Source organism: Diachasma alloeum, unplaced genomic scaffold (assembly GCF_001412515.2).
Source record: "Diachasma alloeum isolate Michigan unplaced genomic scaffold, Dall2.0 Dall_scaffold_00219, whole genome shotgun sequence".
Classification (NCBI taxonomy): Eukaryota; Metazoa; Arthropoda; class Insecta; order Hymenoptera; family Braconidae; genus Diachasma; species Diachasma alloeum.
The window spans coordinates 294,586-315,752 of NW_021680384.1; the positions used below are offsets into that span (position 1 = coordinate 294,586).

At 37.6% G+C, this 21,167-nt stretch overlaps 2 protein-coding genes across 2 annotated transcripts in view; one reads left to right on the forward strand and one right to left on the reverse strand.

The window, feature by feature from the left end:
• LOC107037403 (heparan sulfate glucosamine 3-O-sulfotransferase 5) overlaps positions 1-15,701 on the reverse strand; it is a 33,815-nt gene extending 18,114 nt beyond the window's left edge. Inside the window, exon 1 of the mRNA XM_015255948.1 lies at positions 15,341-15,701. The gene's annotated coding sequence lies outside the window, so the exon portion shown is untranslated. The remainder of the gene's footprint in view (positions 1-15,340) is intronic.
• Positions 15,702-20,765: 5,064 nt separating this feature from the next.
• The window catches only part of LOC107037402 (probable protein phosphatase 2C 11), a 5,847-nt gene continuing 5,445 nt past the window's right edge, over positions 20,766-21,167 (forward strand). Inside the window, exon 1 of the mRNA XM_015255947.1 lies at positions 20,766-21,067. Within this exon, the coding sequence (XP_015111433.1) occupies positions 20,957-21,067 (111 nt within the window). The 5' untranslated portion in view covers positions 20,766-20,956. The remainder of the gene's footprint in view (positions 21,068-21,167) is intronic.

The window sequence follows — 21,167 nt, forward strand, 5'->3', positions numbered from 1 at the left end:
ACCCTGTTCGCGTCCGCAGACCTCTCATCGTTGGATACCAAAAGCAGAGAAGACACATATATACCAATTCACAGAGACAAGAGCGAACGACTTTGCTTCAGAGCTGGTGCAGCACGAGGCGATAACGAGATCTCTTTCTCCGTTCCTTTCTTTTTGTCATTTTTTTTTTATTCTCTCCTTTATTTTACCCTCAGTCATTGCACCTCTGTCCCATTTTTCCATTTAGGTGAATTATGTCAGATAGTGAATTAAAATTGAAAAAAAATTTGTCCGTTTATTTATCTGGTATAGGGTGTAGGAAGTGGAAAAACGCAATTCTGAGCCGTCCATCTGCCTATAGGGAACCCAAATTTCCTCAGGAATCGAATGGAATAGGTTTTAAGGCTCTATCTCTCATAGTTTCCGAGATAATCGCGAAAAACGAAATCGCAAAAAAAAAATGATTTAATTTATCTTGTACAGGGTGTAGGACGTGGAAAAACGTAATTCTGAGCCGCCCATCTTCCTATAAGGAACCCAAATTTCCTCAGGATTCGAATGGAATAGGTTTTAAGGCTCTATCTCTCATAGTTTCCGAGATAATCGCGAAAAACGAAAATGCAAAAAAAAATTAATTTAATTCATCTTGTATAGGGTGTAGGAAGTGGAAAAACGCAATTCTGAGCCGTCCATCTGCCTATACGGAACCCAAATTTCCTCAGGAATCGAATGGAATAGGTTTTAAGGCTCTATCTCTCATAGTTTCCGAGATAATCGCGAAAAACGAAAATGCCAAAAAAAATTAATTTAATTCATCTTGTATAGGGTGTAGGAAGTGGAAAAACGCAATTCTGAGCCGTCCATCTGCCTATACGGAACCCAAATTTCCTCAGGAATCGAATGGAATAGGTTTTAAGGCTCTATCTCTCATAGTTTCCGAGATAATCGCGAAAAACGAAAATGCCAAAAAAAATTAATTTAATTCATCTTGTATAGGGTGTAGGAAGTGGAAAAACGCAATTCTGAGCCGTCCATCTGCCTATACGGAACCCAAATTTCCTCAGGAATCGAATGGAATAGGTTTTAAGGCTCTATCTCTCATAGTTTCCGAGATAATCGCGAAAAACGAAAATGCCAAAAAAAATTAATTTAATTCATCTTGTATAGGGTGTAGGAAGTGGAAAAACGCAATTCTGAGCCGTCCATCTGCCTATACGGAACCCAAATTTCCTCAGGAATCGAATGGAATAGGTTTTAAGGCTCTATCTCTCATAGTTTCCGAGATAATCGCGAAAAACGAAAATGCCAAAAAAAATTAATTTAATTCATCTTGTATAGGGTGTAGGAAGTGGAAAAACGCAATTCTGAGCCGTCCATCTGCCTATACGGAACCCAAATTTCCTCAGGAATCGAATGGAATAGGTTTTAAGGCTCTATCTCTCATAGTTTCCGAGATAATCGCGAAAAACGAAAATGCCAAAAAAAATTAATTTAATTCATCTTGTATAGGGTGTAGGAAGTGGAAAAACGCAATTCTGAGCCGTCCATCTGCCTATACGGAACCCAAATTTCCTCAGGAATCGAATGGAATAGGTTTTAAGGCTCTATCTCTCATAGTTTCCGAGATAATCGCGAAAAACGAAAATGCCAAAAAAAATTAATTTAATTCATCTTGTATAGGGTGTAGGAAGTGGAAAAACGCAATTCTGAGCCGTCCATCTGCCTATACGGAACCCAAATTTCCTCAGGAATCGAATGGAATAGGTTTTAAGGCTCTATCTCTCATAGTTTCCGAGATAATCGCGAAAAACGAAAATGCCAAAAAAAATTAATTTAATTCATCTTGTATAGGGTGTAGGAAGTGGAAAAACGCAATTCTGAGCCGTCCATCTGCCTATACGGAACCCAAATTTCCTCAGGAATCGAATGGAATAGGTTTTAAGGCTCTATCTCTCATAGTTTCCGAGATAATCGCGAAAAACGAAAATGCCAAAAAAAATTAATTTAATTCATCTTGTATAGGGTGTAGGAAGTGGAAAAACGCAATTCTGAGCCGTCCATCTGCCTATACGGAACCCAAATTTCCTCAGGAATCGAATGGAATAGGTTTTAAGGCTCTATCTCTCATAGTTTCCGAGATAATCGCGAAAAACGAAAATGCCAAAAAAAATTAATTTAATTCATCTTGTATAGGGTGTAGGAAGTGGAAAAACGCAATTCTGAGCCGTCCATCTGCCTATACGGAACCCAAATTTCCTCAGGAATCGAATGGAATAGGTTTTAAGGCTCTATCTCTCATAGTTTCCGAGATAATCGCGAAAAACGAAAATGCCAAAAAAAATTAATTTAATTCATCTTGTATAGGGTGTAGGAAGTGGAAAAACGCAATTCTGAGCCGTCCATCTGCCTATACGGAACCCAAATTTCCTCAGGAATCGAATGGAATAGGTTTTAAGGCTCTATCTCTCATAGTTTCCGAGATAATCGCGAAAAACGAAAATGCAAAAAAAAATTAATTTAATTCATCTTGTATAGGGTGTAGGAAGTGGAAAAACGCAATTCTGAGCCGTCCATCTGCCTATACGGAACCCAAATTTCCTCAGGAATCGAATGGAATAGGTTTTAAGGCTCTATCTCTCATAGTTTCCGAGATAATCGCGAAAAACGAAAATGCAAAAAAAAATTAATTTAATTCATCTTGTATAGGGTGTAGGAAGTGGAAAAACGCAATTCTGAGCCGTCCATCTGCCTATACGGAACCCAAATTTCCTCAGGAATCGAATGGAATAGGTTTTAAGGCTCTATCTCTCATAGTTTCCGAGATAATCGCGAAAAACGAAAATGCAAAAAAAAATTAATTTAATTCATCTTGTATAGGGTGTAGGAAGTGGAAAAACGCAATTCTGAGCCGTCCATCTGCCTATACGGAACCCAAATTTCCTCAGGAATCGAATGGAATAGGTTTTAAGGCTCTATCTCTCATAGTTTCCGAGATAATCGCGAAAAACGAAAATGCAAAAAAAAATTAATTTAATTCATCTTGTATAGGGTGTAGGAAGTGGAAAAACGCAATTCTGAGCCGTCCATCTGCCTATACGGAACCCAAATTTCCTCAGGAATCGAATGGAATAGGTTTTAAGGCTCTATCTCTCATAGTTTCCGAGATAATCGCGAAAAACGAAAATGCCAAAAAAAATTAATTTAATTCATCTTGTATAGGGTGTAGGAAGTGGAAAAACGCAATTCTGAGCCGTCCATCTGCCTATACGGAACCCAAATTTCCTCAGGAATCGAATGGAATAGGTTTTAAGGCTCTATCTCTCATAGTTTCCGAGATAATCGCGAAAAACGAAAGTGCCAAAAAAAATTAATTTAATTCATCTTGTACAGGGTGTAGGAAGTGGAAAAACGCAATTCTGAGCCGTCCATCTGCCTATAGGGAACCCAAATTTCCTCAGGAATCGAATGGAATAGGTTTTAAGGCTCTATCTCTCATAGTTTCCGAGATAATCGCGAAAAACGAAATCGCAAAAAAAAAAAATTTAATTTATCTTGTACAGGGTGTAGGACGTGGAAAAACGCAATTCTGAGCCTAAAACAGTTCCACCAGCATTTTATTTATTAACCCCCTCTCTGCCCCCTCTCTCAAGGTCCAACCGATAAACGTATAAAATAACGATAAACAAAATCCTCTCGTAATCGTAAAACTCAAACAATACGAGCGAATCGAATGAGACGTCAATGCACATAACCACATTTACGAGGAGTAACATTAGGACCCCAGCGGCAAGTGGAGGGTCTCACGTTATGGTCGGACAACATCGGAATGTCTTCTCAACTGCACTTTACCATTCACTGATCATGAGGAGTTATTCTATAGATGGAAAAAAAACCAACGAATTGAAAAAATACGATCCATTTTGCCCCATTATTTCTCGAGTTACCGTAAAAAAAAAAATCGCCCAAAAATGGTTTTTCCATGGAAAATTTGCAAATGGGGCAAAATGGGCCGTTTTTTTTCAATTCAATAGTACTTTTTCCGATCTATGGAATGAGGTCATTATTATTATCCCCCCCCCATCCCTCACCCCTCACCAAGAATCAGATAATCCCAGGGTTCTTCGATTTTTGCAATTGAAGTATTGCATGAATTTTACATAATTCCCTTGAAGTTCAATTTTCTTGAGCCCATTACCCTCTCCTCTCATTACTTAATCCACCCTCGTATATATATATATTTTTTTTTCAGAGAAGAAAAAACTGAAATGGGTAATGCACTTTAGCTGATACGAGGCATGAAAATCGATAATACCCGTTGTATCTTGGCTTGTCCCCTAATTCGTCTAATTGGTTGGGCTGTTGAGGCCAGTGGCTGTTATCTCACCAACAGTATCTATCACCCAGGAAATCGGTATATAATGGGATATTTTATGGTTGCAAAACACGAATTCTTTTCTCTGTAAAAGAAAAAAATGACTTTTTTGGTGTAGATCGTAAAATAATGGGGCAAAACGGGTTGTTTTGTTTTAAAATGGAGTGGTAAATTTATGTGCCCACCCCGTGAATTCACGGGCTCAAAAAAAAATCATCCAATTCGGTTCGGCAGTTTCGGAGAAAATCCCAAATCAATTTTCATAGATCATTCATCGATTTCTAGATCATTTTTACACTTTTTGCTATAACTCGGCTTCTATGGGGGTTATAATAATCTTTTTTTTTTAGTTTCGCAGAAAATTTTCCGATCTATCGAATGGAGTCAGTCTCATGCCCCCCCTTCGTCCCGCCCCAGAACTAAAAATTAAAATGCGGAAGGAAAAATTTCCAAGACTTTTTTCCCGCAAAATGTTCTCTTTAAATAATAAAAAAAGAGTTATTTGTACCCTCAGAAGTTTCCCCCCTCCACCCATGAGCTGAGTAAAAAACTTTACAAGTTGTTAAAAAAAATATAAAATAAAAGTTGATGTAACGAGATACATTCTGGGTATGAATTTTGCTCGTGAACAATACATTCATCATTTTCGCTGCAGTCGAGGGGAGGGGTAGGGATTGAGGAGGGCTTTAGTGGGGGTTTGGGTCAGAGAATAAGGGGGGAGGGAGGGTAGGGGATGCTACAACGAGGGAAATTACTAGGACTTGGTCATGACAGGAGCAAGTTACTTTCCCAGTACTCCATTCTCATTTCCACGCCTTCACGTCTGTACTTACAATTCACCTGCACTAGTTTCTCTCCCTCAGAAACTTCCGTATTTCTTCGTTTTTTAAAACCCTCCCCTTCCCTTATTCCCACAGTTCTTTCATTCCTTCCTCTTCCCCGTTTTTTATGCTCGCGAAGGGGAGTTTGAGGCACCAAGAGCGGTTATACATAATGCAGAGAAACCCTCAGGCGGCACTATACGGATTACGGAAAACTATGGGAGATGGTGGTACACCTCATTCCTCTCTCTGGATTGTGTTGAGAGAAGAGTGACTTCTTTTATTTATACCTGTGGGGTGACAAACGCTAGGACTGAGAATGGCCTATCGAATATTTAAGGCTGAGTAACGTTCGGAAAATGTTACTCCAAGGAAAAAACAAATTTACGATCTTGAATATTTTTTTCGTTGCAAAAAGTCGCTAGGGGGAGGGGGTGGATAATGACCCCATTCAATAGATCAGAAAATTTCTTATAGGATTGAAAAAAAAATCATCCAATTCGGTTCAGTAGATGCGGAGAAAATCCTAAAACAATTGGTCTCGATCATTCTTCGATTTCTAGATCATTCCATCAATTTTCGGGGAAAATTCTGGATTTCTGGGTATAAAATAGAGGATGGAAAGTTGTTTGCAAAGAAGTAAAAAAGAAATGATCCATTTTGGGCCGGTAGTCACGACGAAAATCCTAAATCAATTTTCATTGATTGTTTATCGATCGCTAGATCGTCTGAACATTTTCTGATGTAACTCGGCTTCTGTGGGAGCTAGAACAATCTTTTTTCCTTCATTTTGTCAGGAATTTTTCGATCTATCGAATGAGGCATACTCACCCCCCTCCCCCCCTCCCAACGTCGCAATTTTATTGTCGTCTCATCTGAATAAATAGAAATCACGTTTGATTCCCTAAAAAATTTAAACCCCATTTTTCAATGTACACACAGTCCTGAATGGATACCCGATTACCTAAAGTAAACTCACTCCGAGTTGAGAATCGATCAGTCGAGTGTGTCTATACGCGAAATAACGAGGGGAAGGGCGGCAGAGAGCCAGGGGAAACGCTTCAATCGGTAAGTCAAACAGTCGATAAATATATTTTCTGGTGAAACGAGTGAGTGAGAGGGAGAAAGTCGAGAGAAATAAAATTGAGGGAAAAATAAGAGGAGAGTTTGCCGGGTCGTCGGTGGTCATCCGCCAATAGTCGGTAGTCTCGGGAGCTCAGGGCACAATGGGGTCGTTGGCAAAAAGAAAAAAAGTCGAGAGGAACCTACTAACAATTGGCCTTAAGGAATAAAGAGAACAGGGAGAAGAAATAAAAGGGGGAAAAAAAGAGAAGTGGGTAAAAATGGAAGAGAAGGGAGAAATGAGCGGTAAACGGGTAGAAGTAGAATTACTTGGGGGGCTAAAATTCCTTTACTCCATCGTGACCCCATTTTGTAGACAAAATTTCATCAATTTTTCGCTGACTGATTTTGTAATTTTTTTTTTATGCTGTCGATGATTACAGACGATTGATAGCCGATGTCTGACTGTTTTTAGGAATAATTTGTTATGTGGCAACTCCAATTTATTCCAACAATGTTTTTTGGGTAAACTAAATCCAAATTTATACGCAATATTTTTCATTCTTGCTTTTTTTTTCTCTCATTTTTTTGAGGACTCGCGAGTGTCCGTGTACACCCTCATTCATTCTTTTTTCCCTGTACAGAATGGAGACAGGGTTTGCATGCAGTCAGTGTAAACACACCGTAAAAAATTTGTAAAATCGACAAAAAATAAATGAAAAAAAATTCCAATTCATATCGGCGGTAAAAAAAAAAGAAATAAAAAATGTTGAATCGCAATTTTTCACCTCCAATTTGCATTGATATCCCGCATTACATCGACCCGTTGGAAAATTTATATCGTTATTTCGTTCACGAAAAAACAAAATAAAATGAAATAAAAACCTGAATTTCAGAAATGGATGCTTTTTTTTCTTCATTCTTTAAAAGACAAAATAAGTGACAAAAAAAAATATACGAGAATTCCTTTCATCTTGACTGGAGTGTCTCCAGTGGCTGAACATACCTAGTACGAATCTATGGAAACACGTAGAGAACTTTTAAACTGGCTGAACACCTGTTATCGGCTCCCTTAAATCGGCCAACGTTATCGCAACCTCTTATCGCGCTGGGCTAACACTCGAGTTTCCATCAGAATTTGAAAAGGACTTGTTCCACCTCCTCTACCCCATCCATACACCTACAGACATGGCCACAATGTAAAAAACAAGTTGGCCCTTTATTGTTTATTCTATTTTTATTTTTCTATTCAATTTTGGTCTCCAAAAATAGAATTTCCTTTAAAAAAAAATAATCGCCGGTTGCGCAATTGTCTGGGGGTAGGGGGTCGATAATGACCCCATCGAACACGCCGCATCAAGATGGCCCGTTTTGCCCCACCGGTTAATAAATTATGGAAAAAAAGTTTCGGACTTGAAGAATTGAATTTTGTAAATAAAAAATTCATTATTTTTAAATAAAAATGAAAAAATATTAAATAAAAAATGGAATAGTCGGGCAAAATGGACTATTTTTTATTCAATTCAATTTTTTTCGCACGAAATGGGATCATTTATAACCCTGTGGAAGGTGTCGCGTTTTTTTTTCAACCTTTCAATTTTGAAATTTAATTGTAGGTGTTGAAGAAAATACTGAGGATGTGGGTGGAGAGATCCGTTGAAGATAATCTACTTTTTTTTTATGATTGGAAAAACGCAAGTAGTTTCAGGAAAAAGTGTCGACACAGAGGAAGCAACGGGTAGTCACGTATTTCGCATTAAAAATTAAAGTCGTTTCCACGGACGCCTGCGGAAACGCTGAATTACACTTGAGGACATTAATCATCCTGTCTCTTCAGCTCCACCTCCTTCTCGATTTTCTTTTTCACTCTTTTGCCATGTACATTTCAATGTGAAAATGATAATCATTGTAATGGCAGAAATTGTAATTGCAAAAGCGGAAATGAAAAAAAAAGACGACATAAAATGAAGAAGGGTGGAAGGGGGAGGGGTGAGGGTTGTTGATAATGATGACAATGGATAGGTCGAAAAAATTCTCATTAAATTAAAAAAAAAATCATCCATCTAGCCCACATAGAACCTGAGTTACAGCCAAAAAAGTAATCATGATCTAGCAATCGATAAATGATCGGAAATTAAGTTTTTTCATCTGCATTTCCCTATACCACAGCAATTCCCACCTCAAACCTTATGTTTTCAGCCAATCTATACCCTTAAAGGTTCATACACTCTCCTGCCTTGTATCATTAACGTTAATAAAAATCTTTATAAAAGATAAATGATCGACAGTTGAACGATAAATGATCGACAAAAATTCATTCAGGATTTTCTCCGCGACCACCAAAATAGATCATTTTTTCCCAATCTCATGAAGAAATTCCGGATTTATCAGCTGGGATTACCTCCCTAATCCATCGAAAATCCAACTGAATGATCTGTAGATCGATGAATGATCTATAAAAACTCATTTACGATTTCCTCCGGAACTACTGAACCAAAATGGATGAATTTTTTTTCAATTCCGTGACAAATTTCCCGTTCTATCGAACTAGACGATTGTCACGCCTCTCCCCTCACCCGTTTCCCCTCATTTCCCATCACAAATATTAACAACCACTAAAATTTTCACTCACGTCACCCCCTCGGGCTCGCAAACTACCCCCACGTCGCAAAGTATTAAATAATTTTTTTCCAGCGCACAAGAGCGTCGTTAAACCGTCAGAAAAAAAGATAAAGCAGTAAAAAAAAATAGGTGACATAAAAAGGGGAAGTAAAAATCACGTGACAAGGAATCTCGATTTTTCTCGAGTACCCAATGTGAAAGAGTGACGTGTTAAGACGTAGATGGAGTCTCCTTTAGTCGGAATCGAAATGTCCAAGTAGGGATAGGAGGCGCAGAGGTGCAAGAGAGATGAAAAAAAAAAAATATATGAGAAGAATGAGAGAGAAAAGGGCGGGCTATTGGGTGGGGGGGAAAAAAAATTATTGGAAAGTAAAAGACGAGACGTTTTCCAATCGTCTGTCTCCGTGGGATATTCGTGGCGTATTGCCACTACGTGACACTCAATTTTATAGATCCTTTTTTTAGAGCATGAGCTAGAACAGAGGAATATTGTCCGTTCGTCGTAAAATTCATTCTATTCCCTGTAGGAACAAAAGGGTGGAATTTTTTTTTATTTATTTACATGGTATTGGTTTGCGATGAGAATGACTGCTGCACAGAGATAAAGGGGGATTTATGGTGGCAAGATTACGGGGTTGGAATTGATGAAAATTGTGGAGGTGAAGGGAGGATTTCTGGAACGGAATCTAGGGAAATCAGACGATTTATTCGATCATGAAAAGATTATAGAGAAGAAATAGCTGGAGGGACCGAGGGGGGGTTTGGGAGGGACTCAATTCGATAGATCGGAAAATTTCCGTTAAAATGAAAAAAAAATCGTCGATTTCGGATCAGTAGTTTTGGAAAAAATCCTAATCTAATTTTTATAGATCATCAATCAATTTATAGATCATTTCATGATTTTCTCCGCTAGCTAGTATTCTCTGGAGGCCAAGTAGGTTCATATCCTAATCTATGGATAAGAAAATTTCGCACTTGATAAAAAAAAAGATCTAAAAAAATTTAAATCAATATTTATAGATCTTTTATCGATTTCTGGATCACACCAATAATTTCGGCGGTAGATTGAGCATTATAAGACCGAAACGGATGCTGAGAGGTTTCCAAAGAATAGAAAAATGCGACTCCGCGAAAAAATCCCGAATCAATCGCCCCATAGATCATTCATCGACTTCTAGATCCTTCCAACATTTTCCGCTGTAACTCTCGTTCTGTTGGAGCAAAATGCATGATTTTTTTTTCAAACCGTTCGAAAATTTCCGCCTCATCACGTGCAAACATTTTCCAAGCTCCTCCCCCCTCCCAAAATACAATTCCGTGATAAGTCACGGGAGAATTGTGGAAGTTGAGACGTGAGAAAATGGATCTCTTTAGAAATGTTGTAACAAACTCCACTGACATCCTGTATTTCACCATTATAACTAGTGGAAACTTGTCGGAGTGGGTGGTGAGGGGATGACAAGGGGAGAATTGTGGGATAGTACTCCCCTACCCCCCCCCCTGCCGCGGTACTCGAGAAAGTGCCATTAAACGGCTCCAATGTAAGCTCCCACACATGAGTGCCTGCTGAGGTCCTGCAAAGACTCCCAATTCCCTGTGTATTTTCTCCAGTCTCTCCCTCACTCCCTCTCATCCTTCAGCACTCAACTCTCAACACTGGATACGAGGTAAAATTTTCCAACGGATTCTCCAGATATTCCCGTGTCTCTCCACTTTTACTTCAATTTTTTCTCTTTTAGGTGAAGGAAAAGAACAAAAAAAATGTTTAAAAAATCTTCTTCATCTTTTTTTTTCTCCCCCCTCCCCCCACCCTCGTCTCAAACGCTTCATGACTTGTGGTTTATTTCATCTCTTATAGTTTTTTTTTACTATTTCCTTGCACTCAAGGACCGTAAACTCAACCACTTGGGTAAAAGGAGGGAAAAAAATATATATATTACTGTTTGCAATTTGAATTTCTGAGGAATGAAGCAAATTTATTCAGAGAAATTTGGATGCTCTCCAATGCGATTATTTTCCTTTTTTGGGCGGGCGGGCAGGGAGCGGATTTCAATGAATTCTATGCGAGTGGAATTTAATTATATGGGAGGTACATTCGATGCTTCAATTAATTTTTTGAATTTTTGTTAATTAACATATAATGAAGTAAAAAAATTGAAAAAAAAATGTCAGGAAATTTTGTTTCCGATTTTTTTAAAGAACTACTAGGGCAAAATGGGTCGTTCTTTTTTTAATTCGATTGAGAATTTCCCGATCTGTCAAATGGGGTCATAAACGATTCAAAATTTTTTTTTTCCACGGAATTCAATCTTGAAACAATTAGCTGGGGTTCTCGTTAATCTTTGTCATTATGACCCGATTCTGTAATTGATATTGAATAATATAACAGTGGATGTATTGTGTTTTGAAAAAAAATGTTCCCAACGAGATTTAAAAAATTCAATGAGTGCACAAACCCCTCGAGTGATAAAATTTCATTGGAAAAAATTTGCCTCGGTGAATAGTTACACGAGTGGCTATGGCTCGTTGCCCTGGCAATGGAGCACCCTCTTGTCCCTTCAACTGCCCTCTTCCCCCCTCGCTCAATCGCCCACAACAAGCCCGCTGTTGTATTTTCAATGCCCCGTGCAGTTGTTTCAAAATATTTGGACTGAAGCCACATTTGCATTTTCAGTTTTTTTCAATTTTTTCGATTAAAAAAAAGTCAATTTTTTATATTGGTAACTAGTCCCTCTAATAGATCCAAAAATTCCCCTTAAAAGAAAAATACCTGTTTTGCCCCATTATTTCTCGAGATAGTTGAAAAAAAACGAAATTGAGACGATTTAGTTTTTTTGACTTGACGTCCGGAAATAATGGGGTAAAATGGGTCGTCTTTATTTTATATTTCTGGATAAATTTTCCAGTCCTCATGGGGTCATTATTGACCCCTACCTCTAATAATTCAAAACATAAAAATGGAATATTTAAATATCATAAAAAAATAAAGAAAAAAAATTGGATAATTTATTCAGCAAAAGCCGTCGCCAATAAATACCGAAAAAATCAGAGGTAAAACGAGAGTGGCAATTTTTAAACTCCTGAAATATTTAAATCCACGACATTTGTAGGGATAAAAATTTCGCGCATTTGAACGTTCTCCAGCGGACAGAAAAATAAAGGAGTGAAGATGTTAAAAAAAAAAGTGCAGAAGTGAGGGATTTTGAGCCGTGGAACAGGGGGATGATAGTGCCAGGGCTATTCCCAGTGGTCACGTCACACCGGTTTGTCACCTGTTCTAACGTGACCTCACTTTTTCTTCTCGCAACTCACAATCTCACTGTCTCCCTCATTCCGGAAGGCTCCACAGCAACGATTTTTTTTTACCCTCCCCTCATTTTATTATATTTTTTTTTCTCACCCTCGGACTTCCGCTCGACTCCGTGATTCCCGGTAGAATCCTGGGGGAGAGGGGAAATCTCTAGCTTCCGCATAACGCGTAATGCACTCATTAAATGTCATTCAATTTGGGATTATTTGATTTTATGGATATGATTTTACGATTTTTCTTTTGGTGATTAGTTTTTTTATTTTTTCATTGTTTTCGTTGATTGAGAGTTGATTTTGAATTGACATTGAATAAAACGATTTTTATAATGCGATTGTTTACGAGGGATTTTAATGCCTGAACGATTTTATAATTTTTTTGAATTCAAATAAAGAAAATATAATTCAATTTGAGATTATTTGATTTTATGGAGACGGTCTCATGATTTTTTTTGTGATTGCTGTTTTTAATTTTTTTATTGTCTTCATCGATTGAGGTATCATTTTATTTATCAATTGCATCCATCGATTTTTATTAATCAAATTTTATTAAATTTATTGATTGAATTAAATGATTTTCATTATTGATTTTTATCAATTGAATTAAATAATTTTTATAATTGCAATTGGGTACGACTAATTTGTTGAATTCAATGCTCATGATCACAGATGATTAAATATCTCATGTCTGATTGGCTTCATGAATTATTCGTGAAATTCCCACTTCAAAGAATGCTCACAACGCTTGAATTTCAAATAAAGAAAATATCTCTTCAATTGGAACTAATCGTCCCCATTCTGCACCCCCATAAAACGCAAATTTCCTCAATTTCCTTTCTTCACTATTCTCACCCACCTCTCGCGCAATGCAGTGAACTCAGTCATCTGTCACGCTTGAAACGAAATGCCAGAAGGAAAAACAGACGCCGTTAGAGTGGGCGAGAGAGCGCTCGTTGAATCGACTGGGAAATACCCATTTGAAATTTTTTACAAAAGAAAAGGGGGAAGGGGGAGAAAAACCCGATGAAAACTCGGGTCATCGATCACCATCTCCTCAACGCAGAGCAAAAAATCCCTCAACTTCCATACCTCCAAGAAAAACTTTTTAATTGTCAAAAAAAAAAGCATAAACTTCGCAAATTATCACAAAACAAAAAAAATCATGAAAAAAAAATTCTCAAACTGAAGCCGAAAATCACTTTAAAAAAACAAGATTCATTATGCCCCATCAATATTCCCCAAAACCGCAAATTATTAAACATTTCCGCATTTTTAAAAATTTAAAAATTTTTATTTCTAAAAAAATAGTAAAAACTAGAAATAAATGGAAAAAAAACGCAATAAAAAATTGAATAATGACTGAAGAACAATAAAACCCGCGAAACAATTGAATTTTGTACCTCATGAGTAATTACCCGGCAAAATAAAAAAAAATTTTACCCCATTTTTCAAGCCAGCACGAGCGATAATTGCAGTTGGTACCGCGAATTTATTTGATTTTACGATTGCCGAGTAATTTTCGTGGCATTTTGGCACGGCAAAACGACCGACCGAGAGTGAGAGAGTGAGAGAGAGAGAGAGACCAGTGGTGAACTCGTTTCGTAAATTACAAAGGAAACCCCGAGACATGTATACGACCCCTACATCCAGCATTGGAGATTAGACTTGAGTTTTCATGAAGTCGTAAATGTTTTTAAAAAAATAAATAAAAATAAATGTACGATGAGTGTATTGGTCACGCAATGGAGTTGTCAATGCCTGTATTGGCTTTTCACTGGCATTTCTGAGCGTGTGGAATTATGGAGGGGAAGGTCAGTAGGTTCTTTTCTGTCCCTCATTTTCTCAAGTTCAAGGATATTTCGTGAAATTGAATGAGAAATATTTTTTTTTCTGAAAAAATTTAAAATTTACGTAATAATCCAAGATTTACGTGAGTCAGACCATTGAAAAGATCGAAAAATTTACCCTGAAATAAATTTAAAAAAAAAAAGACAACCCGTTTTGCCCCATTATTTTTTAACTTAGTCTAAAAAATATTTTGTCAAAAAACCGTTTTTTGGCAGCCTTGAAAAATCATGGGGCAGAATGGGTCGTTTTTTTTTTTATTATTGACCCCACGCGAGACGGTTCTAATTAATGATTTTTATTCGACAATCCGAATGACTGAAGAATGCTTTTTTCCGAGGACGTTAATAAAAAAAATACAAAAAAAAACACTCAAGACTCAGGGGCTGTTGCACCCTCGCCCTAAACCTGGAGTTATACCCGACGCTCCAACCAGTGATGAGAATAAAAATCCTCACCCCTCACATCCCTATTTTTTACGCTCAGTGGAATACGTGTTCGAGTACGCAACGTGCGTGCGCTTACAACAGAATTTCCCCACTATCCGCCACTTACCAGTCCACAGACAATTGTACACACAATGGGCATGAGATTCATCCCGAGTATCCCTTGAGAGCTGAAATGACAAAACGAAAGAAGAAGAAAAAGATAAAATTTTCCAAAAATTTTCAGACTGAAAATTTTCAGTGGATAAAATGCATTAAAATCCAGAGGAAAAAGTTCGATTTCGAATGAAAAAAAAATCCATAAGAGCCCTAGACCCCTAGAAATCCTTGGAAAGTCCCCTAGAAAAAAATTCCGTCAATATTCAGAATAAAAATTCTGAGAAGAAAGTTCGATCTCAGATTGAGAAAGAATAAACTTCCATAAGAGCCCTAGAACCCTAGAAGTCCTTAGAAAATTCCCTGGAAAAAATCTCATTAAAATTAAGAATAAAAATCCTGAGAAAAAAGTTCCATTCCGGATTGAGAAAAAATAAACTTCTGTGAGACCCCTAGAACCCTAGAAATTCCGAAAAAGCGATTTCCTCCCCTAGAACCATTTTGCCGGATATCTCAACTCCTGGAGCAAAAAGACGGTATTTTTTTTAACGACATTTAAAATTTCCCTAAATTATAAAAAGACTCTCGTGGAACCCCTAGAACTCCAAGAACCCCAAAAAACAATTTCCCCTGAAAACTAATTTTCCACAATATTTCCTTACTTCCCGAAAAACCTCATCATTATTTTCTTTTCATTCAATCACAATTTTCCGGACCTATCCAACTCCCCTAGAATTATTCCCTCAGCCCCTCCAATCCCGAAAATCGTCTTAAACTAAGAGAGAACTCACCGAGTCTGGCCGCCCCAAGGTCAGGTCAGTAGGCCGCATACACACGTTTCCCCCTCACCCCTCACGATAAATAAATTCACAGGGAGTTACTTCACTCCTACTTCACTCTAAAAAATTTTCCTATTTTGGTCACAAAAAAAATTCCAAAAATCCATTTTTTCCTGATTTATTACTCTCTCAATTTCTAGGTTATGTGCGTGGAATTCCGTAATTCCAGGGGGGGTGAGATTAAATTCACTCAAACGACGATGAGACACTCGAGATCAAGGGGTGAGGGCCACAAACATTGAATTGAAAAGTCGTTGAGATGATGATAAATTGATTCTTTGATGTTGAAAACAAGGGTGAGAGGTACGTTCCGTGTGAGCTTTGTCCAAGAACTGGCGGGAGCTTTAACTCCGTCGCACGCAAGAGCTTCTCCCGCTCCCGGATTTTCCATCCCCACCAGTGAGGGCTATAAAGCCCCTGACGATCTCTCCCTCAATATTGCCCCCACCATTTTATCCCGGCCCCCTGACCCCCCCCTCCCATCGCCGCCGCCCCCTTTCGCGGAACCCCAACCCCTCGCATCGTGAGATACAGAACCTAGCTCATACTGTTTCAACCGCTGAAAACCGGAGCAAACCTAGTGTAACTTTGACTCGCGTCCCTCGCATCTTATGCGATTATTTGGAAAATTTTGGGTGGGCAGGGGGGGGAGAGGGGGGAGAGGTTATTAGGGAAATAAGACTTTTTTTAAATTGATTGATTGAATTTAGAATCGGTTTGATTGATTTTAGGGTGAGCGAAGGGAATTGAGGTTAGTTTTTTGGGGATATCGTCCGACGAAAGGGAGATGACGAAATTTTTGATAAAACATTTTTTCAAGAGGAAAAGAAGAGCTACAAAAATGATTAAGATGAAAATTTCGGTATCTCTTGCGGTTTCTGAGATATTGAGGAAAACGTGGAAGGGGAGGTTAGGTTATTCAGATGAAAAATTTTGGGTTTGAGGTTAGATTTTTGGGGATATCTTCGGATCTATGGAAGATGGTGAAATTTTTTATAAGACATTTTTTGTAGAGATGAGAAAGAGCTGCAGAAACGACTCAGATGAAAATTTCGGTATCGGTTGCGATTTTGGAGATATTTGAGAAAATGTGAAGAGAGGTTAGTTTATGCTGATGAGGAAAGTTAGGTTTCCGGTTAGTTTATTGGGAATATCTCGGAATCTACGAGAGATACCGAAATTTTTGATAAGACAATTTTTGTAGAAGAGCAGAAGACCTACAAAATTAGTCCTCTTGTGTTTTTCAATAAACTGATTATTTCGCGAATTAGGTCTTTGTTATTAATTTTCCCGTAATGTTCAACCTCAATAATTTACTTCTTCATGTATTTTGCATTGTTATAAACTTTTGCTTTTCGTCAGAGATGGACTAATAATTTCCGATTACATTCATAGAGACGACAATTCATTAAATCGAATGAGTGAGCCTTGCCAAGAGATATCAGGCGGCATTGGGGACGATCTTCCCATTGAATTAAATCGACTTGCAACACTGCCAGATGCACTAAAGCACGCCATTGTTGTTTCAATTAGCCATTCACGCTCAATTAACAATAAATAAACTTCCATCAAACCTCATGAAATATTCTTAAATCTGCGAAGATAATTTCGCGAATATCTCCAAAATTATCAGCCCCTCAAAAAAAAGTGATAAGACCATTCTTGCAGCTTACGAAATTTTCCACAAAAAATGTTCCATAAAAAATTCTCGCAGCTGCTCTCAGAGCCGAGATATCAATCAAAATAGTGATTGTTAAAATGAATCCATCAATTTTGTTCGTTCCCAAAAATAAAAACAAATGTGCCATTTTTCATGTGACGAGGGTTCACAAGGCGCTTCCGGTGGTACGTTGAAATGATATCGTTTGACGAGAGTGGAGGATCCCCAGGAGAGGAGATAATCCAATGGGATTCCTTTATGTTCGAGTTGCCGTAAAGACACTTTCTCATTCTCTGTTTTTCCCAACTTTTTCCTCATTCGCGATTTTTCTCATCAATATTTTCTCTCTCTCTCTCTCTCTCTCTCTCTCTCTCTCTCTCTCTCTCTCTCTCTCTCTGTTTCTTCCCCTCTTCACATTGTTTTTCAACCCCTCGATGAGAGTAAAAATGCACCCGAGAGGTGCGCACCGTTGTATGGAAGCTCGTGAAAAACGTTACCTATATGAGAGGCAACATTTCTCAACAGCGTGAAAATCGATAAGCGACAAACCCCGAGAGCTACCAGCCGAACCACCAAACGAGGGGAACAATCCACTGATTCTCTGACCTCAAATACTTGATACTGACACTGTTGCATTTTTTTTTAATCTAGAGGAGGTAATTACTGATCTGATTAATGATTAAAATGATGCATTAAATGTTTGATCAGTTATTTCGTGAGATTTTGAGTTTCAAAAAAAAAAAATAATATGATTTTTGTACTAATTTTATAGGATTTCAAAGTTTAAAAAATATTTAAAAATGAAAAAATCTAAAAATTAACCACTTTTTGACAAATTAGATTTTTTTAATACCAAAAAAATCATTTGCAAATTTTTCGATCGTGAAAATCAACTTCCCCTCATACAAAAAAAAATATATATTTTCCCCCATTTTTTTTGTATTTTATAGCTCAGAATTAAAATATTGAAAAAAAATGGGTATTTTTTAAAAGCCCAAATGCCGCGCTTCCCTGACCCAACCACTCGATACAGACACTGTTGCGTATGGCTTTTGAACTATTTGATCGGTATCTCAATTAGGGGATCAGGAGTGGAATTCTGACAGTCCGTCCTTCATTTTTTATCGGGGGATTTGACTCTTCCATCGGCCGATGAATTGGAAAGATTACGAATAATGGAATTTTAAACGTGATAAACAGTTTTGAGGCTCTCTTAATGATCTCACGATTAGGAACGACGATAAGGAGTTTAAAAATAGGGGAAATACAGGATCGTTTTGATGAATAAAAATTATTTATCAATTTAGAAGAAATGATTCATCAATTTGCAGTCCGAGAAGAATTTTTATGGTAAAACAACATGAATTTATTTATTTTCGCTAACTTTACGGAGTTTCAAGCCTCGAAAAATGATTAATGATCATNGAGTAAAAATGCACCCGAGAGGTGCGCACCGTTGTATGGAAGCTCGTGAAAAACGTTACCTATATGAGAGGCAACATTTCTCAACAGCGTGAAAATCGATAAGCGACAAACCCCGAGAGCTACCAGCCGAACCACCAAACGAGGGGAACAATCCACTGATTCTCTGACCTCAAATACTTGATACTGACACTGTTGCATTTTTTTTTAATCTAGAGGAGGTAATTACTGATCTGATTAATGATTAAAATGATGCATTAAATGTTTGATCAGTTATTTCGTGAGATTTTGAGTTTCAAAAAAAAAAAATAATATGATTTTTGTACTAATTTTATAGGATTTCAAAGTTTAAAAAATATTTAAAAATGAAAAAATCTAAAAATTAACCACTTTTTGACAAATTAGATTTTTTTAATACCAAAAAAATCATTTGCAAATTTTTCGATCGTGAAAATCAACTTCCCCTCATACAAAAAAAAATATATATTTTCCCCCATTTTTTTTGTATTTTATAGCTCAGAATTAAAATATTGAAAAAAAATGGGTATTTTTTAAAAGCCCAAATGCCGCGCTTCCCTGACCCAACCACTCGATACAGACACTGTTGCGTATGGCTTTTGAACTATTTGATCGGTATCTCAATTAGGGGATCAGGAGTGGAATTCTGACAGTCCGTCCTTCATTTTTTATCGGGGGATTTGACTCTTCCATCGGCCGATGAATTGGAAAGATTACGAATAATGGAATTTTAAACGTGATAAACAGTTTTGAGGCTCTCTTAATGATCTCACGATTAGGAACGACGATAAGGAGTTTAAAAATAGGGGAAATACAGGATCGTTTTGATGAATAAAAATTATTTATCAATTTAGAAGAAATGATTCATCAATTTGCAGTCCGAGAAGAATTTTTATGGTAAAACAACATGAATTTATTTATTTTCGCTAACTTTACGGAGTTTCAAGCCTCGAAAAATGATTAATGATCATTATTATAGTTTTTTAATTGAGGAAAATCGAGGAGAAATGGGGAAATTGAGTATTTGCTTGAAAAAAACAAAAACATGCCGTCAATGTTGCTCAATTAATCATTCAACTAGGCGTTTACGATAGTCCCTAAAGGTCATAAACCTTGTACTTACCTCTAGCCACGTCAAGCCAATGTAACCCGAACAAATCCCTGACATTCTCCATAAATAATCCATAGTTCACCAGCACAAAACACTCCGCCACACACTTTGTCCCACAATATTTCACCATTTTCCCATTAAAACTGCGGTATGACATTATTGTCGTGTTCCCACATATCACATCGCCATTCTCAACCGCTCATTCGAAAAACCCGGTACCGAAAAACCGGTATATACCACGAAACAACACATTTTATCATTAAAATAAACTCAACGTAATGAACAATAAAATGAAAAATTGAGCAATCAATAAAAAACGATTTTTCGTCTGCCGGAAAAATGAAATTATCTCGAAAACGCGTCGGTTTGCGGGAAAATGTCACTGAACTTTTTTTATAGCCGAGAAAATTCTGCACAAAAAATGTTATATGGGATTTTTTCTCAAATTGGTTCGTTACTGACGTAAATTCAAAATTGATCGACGGGAAAATCAGACGAAACTTTCTATGAATCAAAATTTACTTTTTACGTCTTTAAAAAGGGGGTATTATCTCGGTAATGAGTGGTTTCATCGAAAAATGCCTCTGAGCCTTTATTGTAGATAAGAAAATTCTCCACAAAAAATGTCTTTGCAAATTTTTTCTTAAACTCTCTGATCACCGCGAAAAATCCCAACTAACAAACAAAACCTCCTCCATTCCGGAGTCTCAAAAACATTTTTCGCCCCTCACACAATCCGTATTATCTCCATACCGAATCATCCTATTGAAAAAAGTCATACAACCTTTTCTGTAGCTGACAAAATTCTCCACAAAAAATATTCTCAAGCATTTTCTCCCAAACCCACTCCCTTCGAGTCAATCTTCAAAAACCCAAATCCCGCATTGGAAGTCCAACTTTTAGGTTAGAATTCCATTCTACTTTGAGATTAGTAAACTTGAGTTAATTAATCCCCACATCCTATCCAATATAAAAACGATGTAAAAACCCACTTTTCCCACGAGTATCGCTCACCCCAAAGCGTGGGAACCAATTCAAAATTTCCCGGTCACTCTTGGCGGTCAGCGACGCGCGTGCGCATTGAAACAGGCGCGAAAATCATTGCGAGGTGTCGCCACCTTCGCGAAATAGCTAGCGAAAAGCAGGCATTAGTGTTAAAACCGGTCATGGGGGACAGTTAACGACCGCATCATATTCGCAGTCCCGCCGAATATAATCCCCTCGTTAACCAAAAAAAAAAAATCAAACATTTCGTCTGTATTTCACCGTTTACCGGTGTACGGCACCACTTAATACCGTCAAATAGTCACTTTAACTCATCAAAAATTGATCACAAAAGGAAAAATAAGGCTGGAACATGGGGGCTTACCTATCAGAGCCGATAACGAAAAAAATCTCGAGCGACGAGTCGGGTGAGAATGTGGCGTTCGGCGCGAGCTCCATGCAGGGCTGGCGAGTCAGCCAAGAGGTAAATAACCATCAAACAATATCATCATTTTAATCGTCAATCTAATAATAATGCGAGAAATTCTCGCCCGCGCGTGGGGGGGGGGGGGGAATTTTTTGGT